This window comes from Telmatherina bonti (genome assembly GCF_933228915.1).
Source record: "Telmatherina bonti genome assembly, chromosome: 15".
In the NCBI taxonomy this organism is placed as follows: domain Eukaryota; kingdom Metazoa; phylum Chordata; class Actinopteri; order Atheriniformes; family Telmatherinidae; genus Telmatherina; species Telmatherina bonti.
Window position 1 is genome coordinate 8,767,360 of NC_136613.1, and position 20,560 is coordinate 8,787,919.

The window sequence follows — 20,560 nt, forward strand, 5'->3', positions numbered from 1 at the left end:
TAGAAAGGCTGGGTTGTTGGCTGTGAGAGTTTCAACCAGACCAGAAAATCAGCACAATTAGAATTCCAGGTCTGAAACGACCAGCTACTACACATATATTCGTCCCACAGCAAAGCCGCTAACAGCGAACTGCCACTCTGCTTTTTGGAAAGTCTCCTGGATGTGTGTGTGTGTGTGTGTGTGTGTGTGTATGTGTGTGTGTTACATTAACACAGGCTCCAACAACACACTACCAGTGCAATGCAAAGTTTTTACAAACACAGTAGAGACCATTTGCATTCAAATTTTGCTCCACTTGTGAGCTTAATTCATGCAAAGCGTCGCACAAACAAAACTCATATTAAATAATTCTGTTTTCTAACCATCTTCTGATTTATTATGATCTAATTTACTCCATAATCATATTCTCAAATGCCAGTAATCTGTCAAGCTAACAGCACAGCTGCTGTCATTTACAAAGACTGGTGATCATTAAAAAATATATACAGGTCTTAATTGCAATCTGCTAAATGTTATAGTAGGCCTTTTCAAATGGAGGCCCGCGGGCCACATGCGGCCCAGAACCAACTTCTTTGTGACCCAGCTTATGTAAAAGGATAAAGGTATTAATCAAGAACCTTTGGTCATTCCTACGCTGATTAAGCAACCTACAATCCTACAGTTGTGCAGATCCTGAATGCAACACTTGGTTGCTTAGCGATATTAACCCTAACTCGTGCTGTTGTGTTTTGAAGCTGTAAGAGTAGCGCTAGCAAGCATGTCGCTCTCTGTCCCAAAACGCAAAATTAACAACAAAAACCGCCGATTTAACCCCGCCTGGACTGATAATTATTTGTTTATTTTGCCGTCACATTGGAACACCAAACCGATGTGTTTAATATGCAATGAGTGATTAAAGATTATAATGTGAGGAGGCGCCACATCGAGAAGTTTAGTTTGATATGACCTTTTTATGTTAAGTTAGGAGAAAAATAGGCTCTGACTGATCATTTGCCCTTGTCATGTGGGACTGAATTTAAAATAGAAAAAATTAATAAACTACTTATTTTTCAAAATGTATGTGTCTTTTTTTTATTTATTTATATTTACTGATTTCCCCTCACTTTATTTTCTGGCTCTTTGAAAATTTGTCCCACTTGAATATCTAACAAGAGTAGCCCTAGGTTATTGCTTATTGTGATATTTTATTTCTCATTTTATTTCCACTGAGAGGAAAAAACTTTATTTCCACTGAGAGGAAAAAAACTGTCTTTCCCAAAATTAACTTTTGCTGTTCACTAAATAATGCTGCATTTCCATCATGGACTGCATTAAACTTCATAAACTATTCTACAATATATGGTCTTTAATAAAACATTTGATGGATGAAAACATGAAGGGTTTAGATTCAGGTGTGAAACAGGCAAGAAATTACCAACAATCTAATAATAAATCATGCACAGACAGCGTTCAGCTGCTTAGAAAGACACTGATGGGTCATCTCCTTACGGTGAGCATGGGGAAGCAGATCAAACTCAGCCAGAGAACAGGTGGTCATTTTATGCCGGCATGTGGCACGTTTGTCAAAACTGCTACCTTGTAGAAGTTCTGTTACTGCGCAACATAACACTTCAGATTGCAACTGCACTGACAGCACTGGCTGACTGTCATGAAACAGAATGACAGTCTTGCTTCAGCAGAAAAGTGTCAGCTTGAAACTCACCATCAGCTCAGGTCTGCCAGAGTTCTGACCACAAACCCATCTTTCCAAATGTACAGCCCGTTTTGCCTCCGCAAGGATCTGTTCTTGGCACCGGCTCTGAAAGTGGAGGCTGTTACTCCTTCAACTAGAAAACGAATCTCCATGGTTTCCAACCCAAAATACACACTTGCTCACACTCTGAGTCCACATCCAGCCTCCCGCAACATCGCCATCTGTTTTCAATGAGCAGGAGGTTGAGTTGTATTGCAGCTACTTCTGCTGAAAGCTAACCGGTACCAGCTGAGGACCAAGAAGGTACAAAACATAGCAGGAGCATAAGACGAAGGCTTATAGTGAGCACAAAAATGCTGAATCCCACATTGGGACTTAAGAAAAACAAATGCTGATTAATAGATGCAGAGTTCTGTTGGGCTTTCTTGCTTTAATTTCCTGTTTTACATCCTACTTCTCTGCTGTAGAATCTTAAATTCCACTCTCTTTTTAAACTAGATAATCTAATAAATTGCTCACATATTTCAAGCTATGCAAGGCTCTGTATAAAATGTAGCCTTATGTTGTCTTTCAGTTGCCAAGCTAAGAGCGTCCAGTTGAGATTTGGGTTGTAAACTGGACAACCAGGTCTCCTGCTAAAAGACTGGATTTTATTTCTTTAGAAAATGGAGGTAGAAAGGCTTCTGGAGTATTTGAGGGAAATATTTTTCAGCATTAATAAAGGGACCTGGCTCACTCACAAAACTGTTAGTTATGCACCTTAGAAACAACAAAAAGCCCTCTACACAGTCAAAACCAGATGACTTCAAATCCACCATAATCATCAGTTTCAGCGGTAATCTCCTGCCACTTGCGTTTCCTGACACCAGGCTGATATCTGCACACAGTTATTATTGACTTAACAGGTAGAAGCACGATGAAAGCAACGCCATAGGCCTCCATTACTACCATTACATAACATAAACAATAGTCAGGATGCAGACCTTTTTGTCGTCTTAGCCATAACTTGGTTTGGGTTCCATTCACAGGTTCTTTTTTTTAATTTATTTTTAAAATTTATATATATATATATATATATATATATATATATATATATATATATATATATGGAACAATGAGATGTATAAATTGAGATATATAAATTACGTATATAAATTACAAAATAAAGAAAGAAAAAGAAACAAACAAACAAACAAAAAAGGTGGACTGGCGAGCTGTCCAGGGTGTACCCTGCCTTCGCCCATAGACAGTTGGGATAGGCTCCAGCTTCCCCGCGACCCTGAGTGGATTAAGCGGTTTAGAAAATGAATGAATGAATGAATGACCTAAAACAAATCTGTCTAATCTTAAATTGTTATACAGATTCAGATCAGCAACGGAACATATTACAGTGCATAATTATTCATGTTACTACATGCATGAGCAGTGCGTGCATGTTTCCATGGCTGATTGGTTTGTAGAATCCCCTTCAGCAACAAGAATGTGAAGTATAATTTTTCTATATGACATCATCAGTCTCTTGGCCCACTTTTTTTTAATGATTGGTTCTGTAAAAATGACATTTGGAAGCATTTGTTCATGCACAGCTCTCTAATGTCATTTTTGCAGCAAATATCAATTAAAACAGGTTTTTAAATCACATTTAAAAAAAAAAACAATAGCGCAAGTGAATGATGCCACTGATGGCATACTTATGGTTTCAACTAATTCAGAGTTAGTTCAATATACAATAAAATATGGCTGCACGATTCTGGATTAAAAGAGAATCACAATTATTTTGCTCAGAATTGAGATCATGGTTCTGTTACGATTTTTTTACAATATAAATATTTATTGGACGTATTACCGGCACATCAACTTTGCAACAGCTCAAACTGAACAAAAAAACAATAAATCTCTCTCTTGTCTTCTCTTACACACACAACCATTGAATAATTTTAATCATAACATTTTTCAACAATAATTTTTCTGTGCATAAGGTGATAAGAGGTAGATGTGTTTCTTAAAACAGGGAGGGGCTCCAGCAGCTCTTTCGGGACAGTATCTACTGTTTCTACTGTATCTACTGTTTTGGCGATTGACTTTTAAGTCAATCGCCAAAACACCAGAAACGTCTCCAATAACTACAGTAAAAGTTGCTAGATTTGTCGCTTTAAAAAAAAAAAAAAAGTCGCGTAGGGCGTTTGGAAAGTCATCAGATGTAGCGAGAAAGTCGCCAAGTTTTTTCCTACCAGTCGGCATCTGCGTCACGTGGTGTAAGGACCCACTGTTGTCATTTGTTGAGGGAGAAAGAGGGAGCGCTTGCTTTTATGCAGGTGATGTCCCAGTTCGAAATGTAGTACATTGGTGATCTTTTTTTCTTTTAAATTGTTGTTATTGGAAAATGAGATTGTATACAAGTATGAATAAAGATTGCAATTTTTCAACGATTAGTTGTGCAGCTGTACCATAAAATTCCACGCCACATGCTGGCATGACGCTGCGATGAAATGAAGGGACGGTAATATACTGGCTGGCTCTGTTGGGTTACTGTTTGTTAATGATATATTGTCATATATCTTGTGCTTCTTCTTCTTCTTCTTAAGTTTTATTTACCTATATTGTATTTTGTTTTAGACTGAATAAAGAATTTGAAAGGATCCGAATTTCATTAATCTATTCTATTATTAAGTCTGTGGTTTGTTTACTTTAAGAAAAAAAATCAAAGCTCAATCCAAGCTTTACTTTTATATTTTACAAGATATATAGACATTTCTGGATAATGTTTCAAAAATATAGTTTACAGGATTAATGGTTCCCAACCCTTTTTTTACTGTCAGTCGACTTTTCTTACTTTTTCACTTCAAAATAGTCTTTAGTACATATTTAAAAGAACTTGATTTTCATATTTGATTGTGAGAAAAAAAAGAAAAAAAACAATAAATGTATGGCTTTACAAGGCTTCCAGTCATCAAGTAAGTGTCTAATACTGATATACATCCATCGGCACGGTGAAAGGCAGATGACTTATTATAAATTATTCAAGCCAGATTAAAATGCTGCGTGTACATAATACTGGAAGTAGCCACGCAGCATCAAGTAGGGCTTAACATGGCTCAGTTCCAAACAAAAATATTTAGCCTTTAAAATAGGATAAACAACAGAATTGGGTTATGTAACAGATCGTATCGTCAGCTTCCAGCAGATAAGTAGGCCAGTGGATACTGAGTTAATCCTGTAAGGGGCCTTCAGATATATGAACAATTTAATGAGCTAGAAGACATTTTTCTTCTTTTGTTTGAGAAGATGCAATGTGATGGGTGAGCAGGAAGTTATTGCTCAGGCAGATGAGAGTGTTGTGAGCCGTTTCAACATATTTCTTGAAAATGAAGTGAGGATGAAAGAGTGCAACACAGAAAACGACTAATTGTATTGTGGAAACTAGTAACGCTTATTCCTTAATTATTATGCATTTACTTAATGACCTCTGTGACTTACAGGCGGTTCATGATTTGAGCACACATATTAAGGCTGGGGAATTGAATCAGAAAAATAAAAAAATCGGGATATTTTGCTTCACAACTTTAAAATCGATATTTTTTTGTGAAAAAAAATCTTTTTTTTTCCTTCAAATACATGAAAATAATCCATGATGAAATTTTTCTTTTCAAAGTTTAGTAAATGTCGCAATTTAAATCAAATCGGCCCGAATAATTTCTCAGTTCTTTCTAGCTTATAGAAGGATGAAATTATTTGGGAAATTAGCACCTTTTGTGACCTATGTGTAATGATAATGAATCAAAAATTTGTTTGAATTGAAAATTGGTTCTGAATGGAATCATCATCCCAAAAATCAGAATCAAATTGAAACGTGAGTTGTTAGATTCAAATCCCTAATGATATATTATCTATCTGTATACATATAATATATTTTTAAAAAAAGTACAAAATATATATATATATATATATATATATATATATATATGTATATATATATATATATATATAGATGGATAGATAGATAGATAGATAGATAGATAGATAGATAGATAGATAGATAGATAAATATATATACACACATATATACACACAGTCCTGATCAAAATTGCTAGATTTTAACTTTTCAATTATTAATTGTTGTTATCATTAATGACCTCATGCAATGCCCCTATCTGAATTTCCATCCAGAGTTGCATTTAATTTAACCTTGCTTTTGTACTGATGGCATGCCAAACACTGCAAAAGGCTTCCCTCACATTTCCAAAAGGTTCTTAGAAAGACTGAAATCTAGGCTCAAGGGGGTTTGGGTCATTTCATGTGTGATAAAGATTTTTAATGCTCCCTGAAACACTGTCACAATTTGAACCAGAAGAACCATGGAGTTTCCATCAGGAAAGCAACAAATGACTTGGTCATTCTGTACGAACAGTCTGATCCAATGTTAAGATGGTTTTCTTTTTCTTACACATGAACATGGAGATGTTCAGGAGAACTCGCAGATAATTTGGTCTTGCATTTTTCTCACAGCTGTTCATGAAAGTATTTCATAACAGCAGACTGTCTGCTGGAGAAGTGCTCTTACAGCTGGGGACTGGAAGGGAGGGACTGTGGGCGAGCTTCAGAGTGCAGAGGACGGGAAACGTGATGTGTGGTAATCCCTGTTTCCTTTACATGTCAGAAATAGTCTCTGTGATGTCCATCCCCGTGTTCCTATCCATATGATATGTATATGAACATGCACACAACAGCAGAGAGCGAGTGGAAGAAAGCAACAAGCCAGAAGAGCTGGAAATAAAGCAGGACACACACGAACTCAGCCCACTCAATGGAGCAAATGCTCCAAAGTAATCACTGCTACACTTGGACATCTTCTTGCATTCTGATGTTTGGTAGGATTTGCCATAAAGATAAGCTGATAATATCTGCAAAAGGTCTAGAAAAAATGCAGTGTATATTTGCATTCTCACATGTTCTCAAAACAACACGTGTGGAGACATTTCTGAGTGGGCGATCTGCCCATACCCACTCAAACTGAAGGGCTGTGGCCTGCACCTTTAACATCAGTTCAGCAGATAATTCAGACGAATCTAAAGTTTCTGATGAGAATAAAACAAGGAAGCAGAAGGTGATTTCTCAGAGTACATGCCATAGAAAGAATCGTTATGTAATATGTAACCTGCTGCTCTCAGAGGAGCGCAACATTGTGTATAAAAACTGGTTCACTGACTCACCACAAACTTTAAACACATAACACTCGTAGAGAACAACACACTGTATGAACTATGTGGGGAAAGAGTCAGATAATTATAAATTCTTTATAATAAATGTACAGAAATTCAAAGGAGGGTGTTATTTTAAGATAAACATTCAAGAGTCACTTCATGCATTAAAAATAAAACAGCATTATGAATTGTTTGTTGTGAGGATAGTGAATAAGGAAAAAAATCATAGAAGTTAATCGCAGTTAGATTTTAATTTGTCAATTCAAAGCGACACATAAGGTGCTGCCTGAGAGTGATGTTCATGAAGTTTCTCTGAACTGACAGTGAAATATACACCCACAGATGTACCAATGTGATGATTATAAAATGAGGCGATGAACAGGTGTCTATTTAGAACCAACAGAGAATAAACAGTTGTTCATAACAGCCCACATACACTCGAACACTCACACACACACTCACACTTCAGTCATGCCAAGCACAGGTGGAGGATGGCAGCCCGGCATGCAGCCATCTTAAGATGAAATTTGCTGAAGTTGATCATAAACGACATGACACACATAACATTCAGCACAAAAAAAGTGCTTTCAGTACAAAAAGCTGCCGATCCTAGTTTGGAAAATTCTTAATAACTACATTTTATGTCTTTTGTACCGGAAATGTTCTGAAGTGAAACAAGAAAATACAGTTTTAAGGGTTGGTTTTAAGAACGCATACCTGAGTCATGATAAAAATATACAGATCAATAAGTGATTAAAGCAATCTGTTACACCCTTTAAGATCAACGCAATTATATATGAACAAGGGCTGTGACAATATGTTTTTGTCCCGATTCGATTTGATTACGATTTCTTTAGGTGCCGATTCGATTTAAATTGCGATTCTCACAATTCTTCGATATTGCTGTTATTAGTAGATTAAAAACAACAATTTTTTTTTTTATAAAACTTTGATTTTGCTCGTCATTTTTCTTGATTTCAGTTTGGAAAAAAACAACAGTAGCCAGACCATCATTCTGCTGCTACAAGTAAAAAGATAAATAGAAACAATATAATTTACAAAACTTTTATAATGGATTATTTTTAATTATTTGGGGAAAAAAATATGTTTTTTTTAAACAAAAAAAAATCAATTTTAAAATTGTGAAGCAAAAAATCAGATAAAAAGAACCAGCTTAGTTCACATGTAATTTCACAATAAACTCTACCTCCTTGACAGCCCATTAACAGGTAGATTTTTTTTACCGCTTCTACATTTAAAGTCAGCAAATTGCCATAAAAAGGTTCAAAATAAAATATAAGAATCAGTCAAGCGCATTTTGAAAAATTTAGTCTTAGCAACACCAAAAAACATTTAGTCTTTCTGTAAGAGAGAGAACAAATCAGCTAATCTGCACACTTAAAGGTGAAAATGGAGCCAACTGAGCATTTTTCTATAAAATAATTTAACAGTTAGATGGGGTGGGGAAATCGTAATTGGGATTTTTTTGCTTCACAATTTTAAAATCAATTTCTTTTTTAAGAAATTGATTTAAAAAAAAAAAAATCCGTAATGAAATTCTAGTTATTTTTATTGATCTTTTTACTTGTCTTCTTGGGCATTATAGCAGCAGAATGATGGTCTGGCTCCAATGATGGTTCAAAAATTGGAATCGAATCGAATCAGGACAAAAGCATATCGTCACAGCCCTACAGTTAGAATGATTAATGATTAATTCATCTGATTAATTATAGTTGTGACTTATTTTTTATAATAGCAAACTTTGCATTGCCAATTTAGTCAAACTAGCAATAACAAAAAGATAAGTTGTAATTAATGATAATTATTATTCCGGTATATCTGAATAAGGACCACCAATCAGACAGTACTCTAACACTGTGATGACTATTTTTCCTTTTCGACAGCATTTAATGGAATAAATACTTGATAATTAAAGTAATCTAAAGAAGAAAAAAAAACTGCTCTTAACTTTTCCTTCTGGATTTGGAAAATAAAAGTATTCGGGAGCATGTACAGTAAGAAAATTGTGTTTGTTGAAGCAAAAACAACCACAATACACCGCCTCATCATAAACTTTTATTATTTACACCTAAACTCTTTATTTGCCAGTGAGATATACTGATTCAATAATTCATTTCTAGGAACTACCCCTTGAATTTTTAGCATAAACCTTGTTAATATTATCTCCAAAACTGTAACTACTTTGTTCGCCAAGGTTTATATGAAGTATTTTTCGTTATAAACGGTAGTTAACAAAGAATAATATAATGAAATTAAGAGGAAAAACAGAAACTTGAATGAGATCCTCTCATAGCTGGCTACGAGGAATCAAGCAGTACGCCGGACCACAGTCAACAAATGTCTGTTTAAACAATCCCCAGTTCATCTGCAAATGTCACACAACATTATTAAGTTTGAAGACTTTATAGGAAAATGTACATGTCTCTAATTAATTCGGCATGCATAAATTAAAATTTCCGACTTTAAAAATCAACTTTGATCCATGACCTTCCCAGCTACGTTTCTCCACACAGACCTGCGTTAACCACTTGAAAAAGTTAACTTTTCACACCAACAGTGTTTGGTTGACAGTTCAACTGAGATTCGTACTTTCACGTCATGTAAGAGTTGAGTTTCTAATACTTGTATTTCTTATTAAAAAAAAACAAAAAAAAACAAACAAACTCTGTAACATGTAACATAACGGGTTGTGGTACAGTCATCCCATCACTCCTTTCTCCATACCGCCCACTCCCTGCTGGTATTCCCTCAACGTGTTCTCTCAATTGCATTTTACGAGTTTTTTTCTCTCTCTTTTTAAAGAATAATCTGGTGCATACCTGGACATAATTGCTCTCGCAGTATTCTGCAACTCTTTCCAGGTTGGTAAAACTGTCCAGTAATGCTCTCCGTCCCGCTGGAATTTCTTCCTCCAGCAGCATCTGCAGCTCCGCCATCTTTACATGCTGCGGCTTGGCGGTTGGACTGGATGCTGCCTTCAGGGGCTGTGGGAAATGTCATGACTGTGGTCCGCTGAGCAAGATGTGGGGGGAGTTAAGAGTTTTGTTTGTTTGCTTGTTTGTTTTGCTTGGAGGAACATGGAAATTAAGGGTTACTTCCATTTACAGACTGAACTTCATAAATGTCAGTTTCCCAGGGTCTATTATCAGATCGCAAGACGATTAATCGAGAAATTTAGTTGGGAAGCCAATCAAACAGCCACTAAATCAATCTGAAATAAGACACAGATAACTACTTCAGAAGAAATAGAAATACTCATCGCACATTAATTAAAAAAGATTTACAAGTAAAGACAAAACTTTAAAATCGCAAAAAGAAAATAGAAACTTAATGAACATGAAAACACTGAGATGCAATTATAGCTGAACTAAATCTAACTCTCTCGCTCTCTAAATATATATATATATATATATATATATATATATATATATATATATATATATAGAGAGAGAGAGAGAGAGAGAGAGAGAGAGAGAGAGAGAGAGAGAGAGCAAAAAAAAATATATATATATATATATATATATATATATATATATATATATATATATATATAGTTGTGCTCATATGTATTCATCCACTTTCATTAAAGAAAAGGCTGAATTTACAACAGTTACTCAAATAATATCCTTAAAAAAGGAACAATAAAAAGTAACAATAACTAAAAATTTGCAAAAATATGATTTAGTAATATAAGACACTGTTTTTTCATTTAATTGAGTTGAAGAAAGAAAAGAAAAACTAACAAACCTATTGATCCTGGACAAGTTAGAGCACTTTTCTGTTGAACAGTGGGACAAAATACCTGTCAACAGGTGCAGAAGTCTGACTGAGAGGAACAGAAAACACCTGACTGTAGCGGAAATATTAAAGGATTGTTCAACAAAATATCAATTTATGAGTGATGTAATATGTAATAAATTATCTTATTTGTTTGCTTTTTAAAAAAAAAAAAAAAATCTATTGAACCAGAATTAGAAAGTAATGTAATTATTTTCATAAATTTTTAATTTATTATTATTCTGAGCTGGGTTTTTTTTTTCTTCTTTAATGAAAGGGTATGGATAAATTTGAGCACAACTGTGTATATATATATATATATATATATATATATATATATATATATATATATATATATATATATATATATATATATATATACACATACATTTATATATATCCATTGAGTGAATAATTAAAAAGGCATTTGTTTCTTCATTTGCAATTTGTGTTTTTACTTTGGCTTGGAAACAAAACTACAGAAAATACTTCAAAGCATTAAAGCAGAGAATTATTTTTCTGCTGTTCAACAATCTCTAAGTACAAAACAACTGGCAAATGTTACTGTCCATACACTGTATTTCTTTATTTATTTACAAAATTACATTCAGTAAACAAGTGGTAGGAGGTTAATTGTACAAAAACATACACAAGCAACAAAACAGATTTAGGGTCAGAATAAGACAGACAGGTAGACAAAACACAAGATTTTTAGGCAGGGATGTCCAGATTTTCATCTCCTCTTGGGTATCCTTCCACCTCCATTGTCATTAAAAACTCTGCAAAAGCAACACAAGAAAAATCACTGCGTTATTATGGTGTATCTGCTTTACTTTGGTGTCATCTAGTGGGAGTATGAAAATGGTACAGTGAGGACAGGCTAAGAAATACAACAGAAATCAGCCTTGATTTATTGAAGATGATATTTAAAAAAAACCCCAAAAGACTGCATAAACAACCACAAAACAATCCTATATATTCTCTTTATTTAATGTAAATATATTCTGTATCCCTGTCAACAAATTAACCTTTGAATAACTGGTTTTCAAAGCCCAAAAAGGCTAATTCGTTTGGATCTTTTTAATTTAACTCAAATTAAAAACTTAAACATCATCATAACTTGATTTGATCATTCTGCTACATAATTTAAAAATTAAATCACATTTTTTAAAAAATACTTATACATACTTTAAAAATACTTTTACAAAAAAATGTGTTTCAAGTGTTTTGTTTTTTTGTTTTTTTTTGGAAAATACATTGTGTAAGATAAATTTGCATTCAAAACTATGACAAATCAAAAGTAATTGATAGACTATTATCACAAGTGAAAGTTTAAAAAAAAAAAAAAGAGTATAAAAAAAGAGAGTAAATATTAACTTTGCATTCTTCAGAAACTGGAAAGAGGTGCTCTTGTAATTTTAAGAAACCAGCATTAAACCTGGAGCACTTTTACATGAATATTGAGACATCTGAACACATTAATCGGTCTCAGATTGTGAGAAACTCAGAAACAAGTAAAGACAGATAATCACAAACTTGAATATTGTAATAATTATAGAAAAGAAGAAACAAATAAAACTACATGTGAAACACTGCATATGATCAGAACCAGTCTGCACATTTAAATGAGGCTGCGATGGAGCAAAAATAAGTATTTTATAAAGCAGTGGGTGGTAAAGTTCATGGAAAGCAGTGCTTTAGGTATGATCATTAAAGTTTGCAGGTAAGAATACAGATAATAAGTCTTTCCCTATGAAATAAAGTTTGTGTTAATGTAGTCGCCTAAACAAGAGATAACCAAACTACCTTCTGTGTAGTCAGTGTCCGGCCTGGTGGACACCACAGCCCAGGCCACCCCCACCAGCAACGCCACCACCAGGTTGACTACGATCCACGGTCGCAGGATCTGCTGCTCTGAACCTGGAGGCCTGACGGGAAGGGGGTAGCATCAAGTTATGATTATTTATTCAATATAAGTTTGTTTTGTTTGTTTTGTTTGCATTTATTGGTCTCATCAGAACTAATTTAGAGTTTCACTAGTCTCTTGTTTTGGTTTAACTTGACATATCTTTGTGATATTTTAAGGATTTCTACTTGAAGTTTACTTTGATTATTAACTTGTAGTAACAAAAAAGAGAACAGTTGAGTTAGTCAGGAAGGATCCTTAAAAATGTGACTGATTTAACTGTGTTATTGTTACATTGGTTCTCACATGACTGACATGTTAAAAGTTCCTTAAACAAATCTGATGTTAACCTTTTCATGCAGGAATTAATAAAAAAAAATTTAAAAAAAACACATTTTTTTCCTATACAGTATTTTACCTCTACAGACATATGCAATGACACTTTTTTTGTTAATCAGTGATATTTAGAATTTATCATGATTCATGATTTATTTTAATGTATTCTATAAAATATTTATAAAATATATATAGAAATAATTATATTGTTTTCAATTTTCTATAAAATATCGCTGTATCATTTTCTTTTTCTATTTATTGCAAAAGGCTTGCATAATTATTTAATGTATTATCATATAATATATTTATTATCTAGTGAGTGGAAACATATTGGATAACTCACTAACAGCGCTACTTTAATGTGATGCTTTCAAAGAACTAAAACTTATTATTGCCAGAAGCATTGCAACTATAACACAATTAAATAAGTCAGTTTATTTGAAGATTAAAAACATTAATACTTCTCCAACTGAGTAAATCTGATCCAAAAAATAAAAAAGCTTAAAAGCACTTTTCCACAGTTGGGGACACACTCCTCAACTGTTTCCTTAACTTTTTTTTTCTCATGTTGTCCCTTTTAAACTGAAATAAAATCAACATCCATATAGGTAGGTACACATTCTTACAGGATCTTGATATTTTACTGACCATTTGTTTAAAATTAAAGAAATTCTACCAGGTACTATATAGTAAGCAAATTCATAATATTTCATGATTTTAAAATATTAGTCATATTTTTATTATTTCTTCATAGACCTTTTAAAGGAATGGCACAAAAAGTCACATTGATACATACACACATACAAACACGTGTGTATATATATATATATATATATATATATATATATATATATATATATATATATATATATATATATATATATATACATATATATATATATATACATATATATATATATATATATATATATATATATATATATATATATATATATATATATATATATATATATATATATATATATATATATATGTATATGTATATATATATCCAATCAAGTCAAAGATACTTTATTCATCCCCGAGGGGAAATTCAGATATATATTCATTTAGATATATTTCTCACCACAGAGTCTCATTGGCGGTGGGATAAAGGTGGATGCGATCGCTGGTCATCTGCTGGCTTAGTGACAGGATCAGAGCTATGAAATACACTGAAGACACAGAATTATAGTTAAAACCCTTCGTCATCATCACCTCTGCCTCTTTGTTTTGTCTCACTTACTGAATGAAGCCAGAGCAACTGGGTCAAGAGTGAGGAAGCCTCTTAATGCCATGGAAGCCTTGGCCAGGTTCACTCTGCAAGCCACACCAAACGTCTTATTTCAATTGGTTCCTGTTTGACTGAACTGTTTTTGCACACACACACCCACACACACACACACACACACACACACACACACACACACATACCTGTCGAATGCAGACACGGTGCTGATGGCTAGGAGCAAGTAGAGGAGAGACTGAGCTGGGTAGGCCAGAGGGTGGTACTGTTGCAGCAGGTTGGACAGTGTGGTCATCTGTTCACCCGCCAACACATACACAACAATGATGTTCCACACGGCGTAGCCGGCCAGGAATCCGTGAGAGAACAGGCCGATCACCCTGCAGATGGAGAACCGCACACAACCAAATATGCTTGCTTTATTCTGGGAGACCATATTTGTTAGAAGCATGATGTGTTTTCATTGTTTTACAAGCTGGTTGCCAGGGTAACCAGCTTCTATTGTTATAGATGCCCACATTATATTATATTACCTTATATATTATATGTATATATTATTATTACATTACATTACATATGATATTACATTATATATTATATGTATTTATTATTATTATTATATTACATTATATTGTCCACTATATTTACAGTATGCATCAGGATGTGAATGCATATATGGCAGGGTTACTTGTTCGGGTCCTACGAGAACCGCAGTCAGGCAGGTTGTCCATGTTTTCCATGTTTTCCTGCTGCAACACACCTGAACATAATTAAATGGAACACCCCGCCTATCAAGTTCTGCTCAATGGAGCAGGAAACATGGAAAACCTGCTGGATTGCAGCTCTCATAGGACCTGAATTAGTTACCATGATCTGTGGTGATCAAGTTTTTCCACTGTTTAGCTCACTATTGACTCGAGTAGGGTGCATATTAGTAAAAAAGATGAAAAATAATTCAGAAGCTCTTCAACTAAACAATATGTCACTTGAGAAATTCACAAGAAAAATCAGTGATAAGCCTTTATGTCATTTCAGAAAATACCAGCTTAGTGTCTTGTAAACAGAAAAAAGTGACAAAACTTGCCTGTTTAGTCTGTGCAGTAATAAAAAAAAAAGCCTGTTAGATTTAACTTATCCAAATCTCACACCCTAAAAATATGATATATGAGTCATTTTAACTTAATACTCAACGTTTCATGAATAAAGTGAATTTTAAAGGGACATTACAAAACTTTATGACCCTAAAACTCTGTGATTCTGACCCATACCATGATGATACACTGATACTCATCATACATATTCATGAGGTTATTATTGACCTGTAGCATCCTGAGGTTAAGACACCACATTTCATACCTTTGTGTTCCAGCAACATCATGACAGCTGCCTTTAGCTGCCTTTAGCTTTAGGACATCACACCACACACCAGCACCTGGATGTGCCCTACAGCCCTCTGACCTGTCCAGGGTGTTCCCTGCATATCACCCAATGATTGCTGGGATAGGCTCCAGCTTCCTGCCAGCCTCGATTGGACTAAGCGTGATAGAAAGTATCAGACCTTCTTGTAAGCTTTGACGTCCTGGAATGTGGCACCCTTAAGGATCCTTTTCCTAATTTTGAGGAGGAACTGGTGGCGTATTAGTTAGAAAGGTGGACTGGGGTCTGGAGGACACAAAGCTGGACTGGAAATGCAAGTAAACCACAATGAAAGTAAACCCCAGGTGCCAGAATCAGCTCACTGGTCCTGGTTTAACTGGGATGTATTAAAAGCAGAGAAGGACTTTCCCAGCATGAAAAAAAATAAGTAAAATAAAGACTGATGGTCTTAAAGTTCCGCCCAACATTGGGCGTTCGAGGCATTGCACAACATCAGGAACAGTGATGCTGCTCTCAGTCTTAAAGGGTTAAAAACACCTTGTGCATGTGTGTGTGCGTGTGTGTGTGTGTGTGTGCATGTGTGTGTGCTGTTTGGTATATTATATGTGTGAATGCCCACCTGAAGCCATTGTGAACCCTCAAGGCGACGTCTCTGGTGGTCCAGATCTGTCTGGGATCCATGTAGTCATCTATCAGCTCCGAGTGTCGAAGCTGCTCCACTCGATCAGCGTGAAAACGTCCTGCATGCAAACACCAAAGACACAACGTGTTCTGAAGTTCCCAGAGACTTAATCAAACCTTAAACATCACCTGAAACTAAAAATGAGCATCCTCTCTGTGTGTAAAAGTGTAGCAAAAACTTACTGGAAGTGTGAGTGTGCTACATGTGAACTCAGCCATGACCTTTGACTCTCCATTGGTTCATCTGGGCTTGTGAAAACCCAGAGAGTCTGAGGAGATTTGTTGGGTCAGCTGAGGCGTGCGGCCCGTGACCCACATACAGTACGCAGCAGTTCTTCTAATGACGGATTAAAGAGTCTGCTGATGCAAACAGAAATGTTGCAAGTTTTGCCTAAAACATTCAAAATTCCCGACGAGATGTGTTTCACATTGATCTTCGTTTACCTGTGGTTCTTGGAAGGAACCAAAAAACAAAAGTTTCATCCAAACTTTTCCAGAGTTTCCAGTATCTTTAAAGGATTTCAGTGGAGTTTCGGACCTTTTCGCTACAGATTTCAATTCTACGGGTCCTGTTTTCAAAATGTATACAGGATAGTGCACAGGTGTCAAAGTCCAGTCCTCGAGGGCCGGTATCCTGCAGGTTTTTGTTGTCTCCCTGCTCCAACAAACCTGACTGAAATTCATAAATAGGTTGACAAGATGCTGCTGGATCCATCTGATTTGAATCAGCTGTGTTGGTGTAGGGAAACAACAAATACCTGTTGGATACTGTCTCTCGAGGACTGGAGTTTGACACCCCTGGGACAGTGGTTGGATGACAGGCACATAGTTGGAAGATGAACATTGATGTCAGTATTCTGTAGAAGCTACAAACTCCAGTTTTCCCTGTTTTTGATGGATTAAAAGTGATCCACACTCACGGTTCCTCTCCACGAAGACTTTGCCGACTGGCTGGCTGAGTCCTTGTGGAGTGGAGAACAGGGAATGCTGAGGGATGGGCGACTGGGATTCGCTCACAATGTCATCATCTTCAGCTCCTAATTCATTGCTGTAGTGTTCTGTTGCCTTGGCCTTCCTGCCAGGTGATTTAGGAAAATTAGAGGCAAGCAAAGAAGATTCCAGGTAGAAACAATACAAAGAAAGTCATGCAAACAGTATAAAGACTATTACAAGTCGGAGGAGTGAAAACTTCATGGCCTCTTTACATATGAGGAAAACCCCGGGGAGCTGTTTTCTCACGGGGAGGCTGCAGGTGCTGAAAGGGGCTTTGGCCTGGCTTAAGCCTGCTTCTGCACGCAGCATGGTAAGTCAGTGGGTACGTTTATTTAAATAAATTAATTTAAAAAGAAATAATTCCTGAAAACTATGAATCCAACTTGTCATTCTTTCAGCATCACTTCTGATTGGATCAGAGCAGCTTTACTACGCATTTGGAGTGATATTTGGATTGTTTAGTGATGGTTTGAAGATTTGCATATAGATCCAACTTTGCATGTCGAGCCTAATGATGAAAAGGATCCACAGTTTCTGAATTCACTGAGTCAGACGGTGTTGGTTGATCCAGCTTTGGGAACTTCTATGCAGACCTTGATGTTTTGATTGATCCTTTATTGCAGTTTGTTAAAAACTGCTTTAAGATCCACAACTGAATTTTAATTCCTTTTTCTCACATATTTGTTGGAGTTTTTCCTTTTACTCTAAATTAGCTCAAAATAATTATGTTGTTTGCTTGGCAATGACAATATTCTCCTCTTTAAGTGTAACAGTTTGGATCTGACAGGTTCATTTTGATCATCTGACTTTGCCATGAGTGCCAACATGAGGTCAAAATGTCACCTCAGTTACTACTTGTTGGTTTGACAGCATCAGCTGCGTTGATGCTGGTTCTCACTTTTTCTTTTTCGTCCTTCTGGTGACAGCCACGGTTGTTTCCTCGCTGTCCAGGACTTGCTCAGCAGCGTTGCCGTTTGGGACGTCAACATGTTCTGTTTCCTGGTCTGAAGTACAAAAACAAGACAAAAGGTTTTTTTTTTTAAAGACCAAAACCTTTTCTCATAGTTCACAGCTTGATCCTATACTGTAGCTAGAGTACTGTGTCATTTATAAAGTCAGTGCAGACTTAACCCTTTATTATATTTCTTTTAAAAAAATAAAAACAGAGAAAGAAATGAGATTTTGTACTCTAACTTTAGCGCCTTCCAGAGAAAGACCTGTCTGATCAGATTTGTGCTGAATGTTTATAGGATAAATAATGTACCCCTACATCACTAGAGCAAAGAGCAAACACTCACATAGTCAAACACAGGCTAGATAAAACTGTTTTGCAGTCAGCCCTTGTGTAAAAGGCAAGTGATTTGGTCCATTAAACTGTAAAATGACACAATATGTTTTAGAAAACTTTATAATTTGCTAAAAGTTATAAAGTATACATTTATTATCAAATTAAACATCAGTACACTAGTTGATGCTTCAGTTTTAGCAGACTGAAACGAAACCAATATAAATAAATATGCATTTTAGTTCAATTTTATTTACTTTCCTATTTTTCATACAGTTGGTTCCTCCAAAAAGTTGATGCTGGAATAAAATGTAATAAAAAAAAACCATTTGAATGAAGTATTTTGCCACCATCTGCTTTATATTTGACTGTTGAGTATTTTTGCAGATACAGTGCAACACCGTCATAACTGATATTCAGGTCAACCTTGGCCATGAATTGTGTTGCATCATATGAAATTGAAAATTGGTTATAAAACATCAACATGCTAAGTAGGGTGGGAAATTGAATAAAAAAAATCTGGCATCTGGATTTTTTGCTTCACAATTTTAAAATTGATTTTCTTGTTATAATTGTGCCATCTTTAATTAAAAGCAACTGAAAGTTTTGCTACCAATAGTAGATGCCTTCTTCTTTTTCTTTTTCTTGTGTGGTGCTGGATCCTGCAGATCGGGCGTGAGAGGGTCTCTGCTATCAGAGCTGCTTCTGTTAGCCACGTTCTCCATCTCCACCTCAAGGCCAACTGCAACGGAGCAGAGCAGAACCGAGTAAACATGCAAGACAGCGGAGGACGGCGTAGAGCTGCAAGAGCTGCAGGAGCTGCAAGAGGCACTGGCTCACCTTCTCCCTGCTGCTCTGCTTCATTGACTTCCTTTTTTACTTTCTTCTTCTTGCTCTTAACGGTTGGCATGTTGATGTCTTTCTGAGAGAAAACCAGAAGTTCAGAGTGACTGTCATGCAATTAAAGTCAGTCACAAAGATCTCTGACAGTGCACCAGGCTGCCTTCCCTATGAGAACAATTTAGGTCAGTAAACTGCTGTTTAACAGGGATCTTAAGGTGGCCGGGTGGTGATGCTTGTTGAGATAACTGGATTATCCTGAGCTCTGAGGACAGGTGGTGGAGAATATCTTCAGGAAACATGCTGAAAGCACAGTTCTCTGCATAAACTACACTCTTCTTTGATCTTTTTTTTCTGCGATACAACCAGTACCTTACATTACTGGAGATTTGTCGGACACTTTTGAGCCTTTTATCCAAAGTTTACTTCCTACAGATACAATAAAGTTAACGTTTCTTGGCTTGTATTCAACTTTTTCTCTTGATTTTAGTTGGTTTGGCTGAGAATGCACCTAGATGGCTCATAAAAGGACAGCAGGATCATTCTGCTAATAAGAAAGATCCAAAGTGTCACAACACAGACTATTTTTTTACTTTTAAACTTTACTGTTCATGCTTAGCAATGGAGATCATGTTTACATATTTAAAAACACACGGCTGCACGTATGCCTCATGCCACACACGTTGCTCTCAACAAGGAGATCAGGACAGAAAAAGCTAAATTTCCTTCAACACGTTTACACGATACGAGTATGCTTTAGTGCTATGCAGCGCTTTCTGTGCGACTGAAGTATTAATGATATTACCTGTAATACACAGTTAATGTTCAGGAATATTATGCTGAATCTGAATATTTTCATTCTGCATTTTACCAAACAGTTTCCTGATCTAATGAGCTTAAAGACGACAAGAGACTATCTCAACAAACAGTATTTTTCGGGACAGAAAAACACCCAGAGCAGCCTCAGAAACAGCTGATTGTGTTATGTTAACAATGATATATGATAGCAAGAGGTTTGCATGTTGCTGACCATTATAAACATATGACATTTGCTTTGCAAGCAGTACACATCAAGTGGATTGCATAAGTTAAACACCCCTTAAATATGACTTTATGAATTAATCTTGACATCTAATGTTCAATCCCTCATGTACAAGGCTGAATACTTCAAATATACACACTTTACTGTAGTTTCTATGCATTG

The 20,560-nt window shown here is 35.6% G+C and overlaps 2 protein-coding genes across 2 annotated transcripts in view; both read right to left on the bottom strand.

Moving 5' to 3' along the window:
• LOC306766136 (abl interactor 2-like) overlaps nt 1-9,861 on the bottom strand; it is a 42,138-nt gene extending 32,277 nt beyond the window's left edge. Inside the window, exon 1 of the mRNA XM_079253746.1 lies at nt 9,735-9,861. Coding sequence (XP_079109872.1) covers nt 9,735-9,851 — 117 coding nt within the window. The 5' untranslated portion in view covers nt 9,852-9,861. The remainder of the gene's footprint in view (nt 1-9,734) is intronic.
• Nucleotides 9,862-11,403: 1,542 nt separating this feature from the next.
• On the bottom strand, nt 11,404-19,426 carry LOC306766408 (transmembrane protein 237A-like; the record flags this gene model as incomplete). Its single annotated transcript, XM_079254163.1, has 10 exons — nt 11,404-11,471; nt 12,499-12,620; nt 14,022-14,109; nt 14,181-14,254; nt 14,369-14,560; nt 16,177-16,297; nt 17,159-17,313; nt 18,130-18,235; nt 19,130-19,258; nt 19,357-19,426. 10 exons carry the CDS (start codon nt 19,424-19,426, stop codon nt 11,404-11,406), a joined length of 1,125 nt encoding a protein of 374 aa, XP_079110289.1.
• Between the last annotated feature and the right edge of the window lie 1,134 nt (nt 19,427-20,560).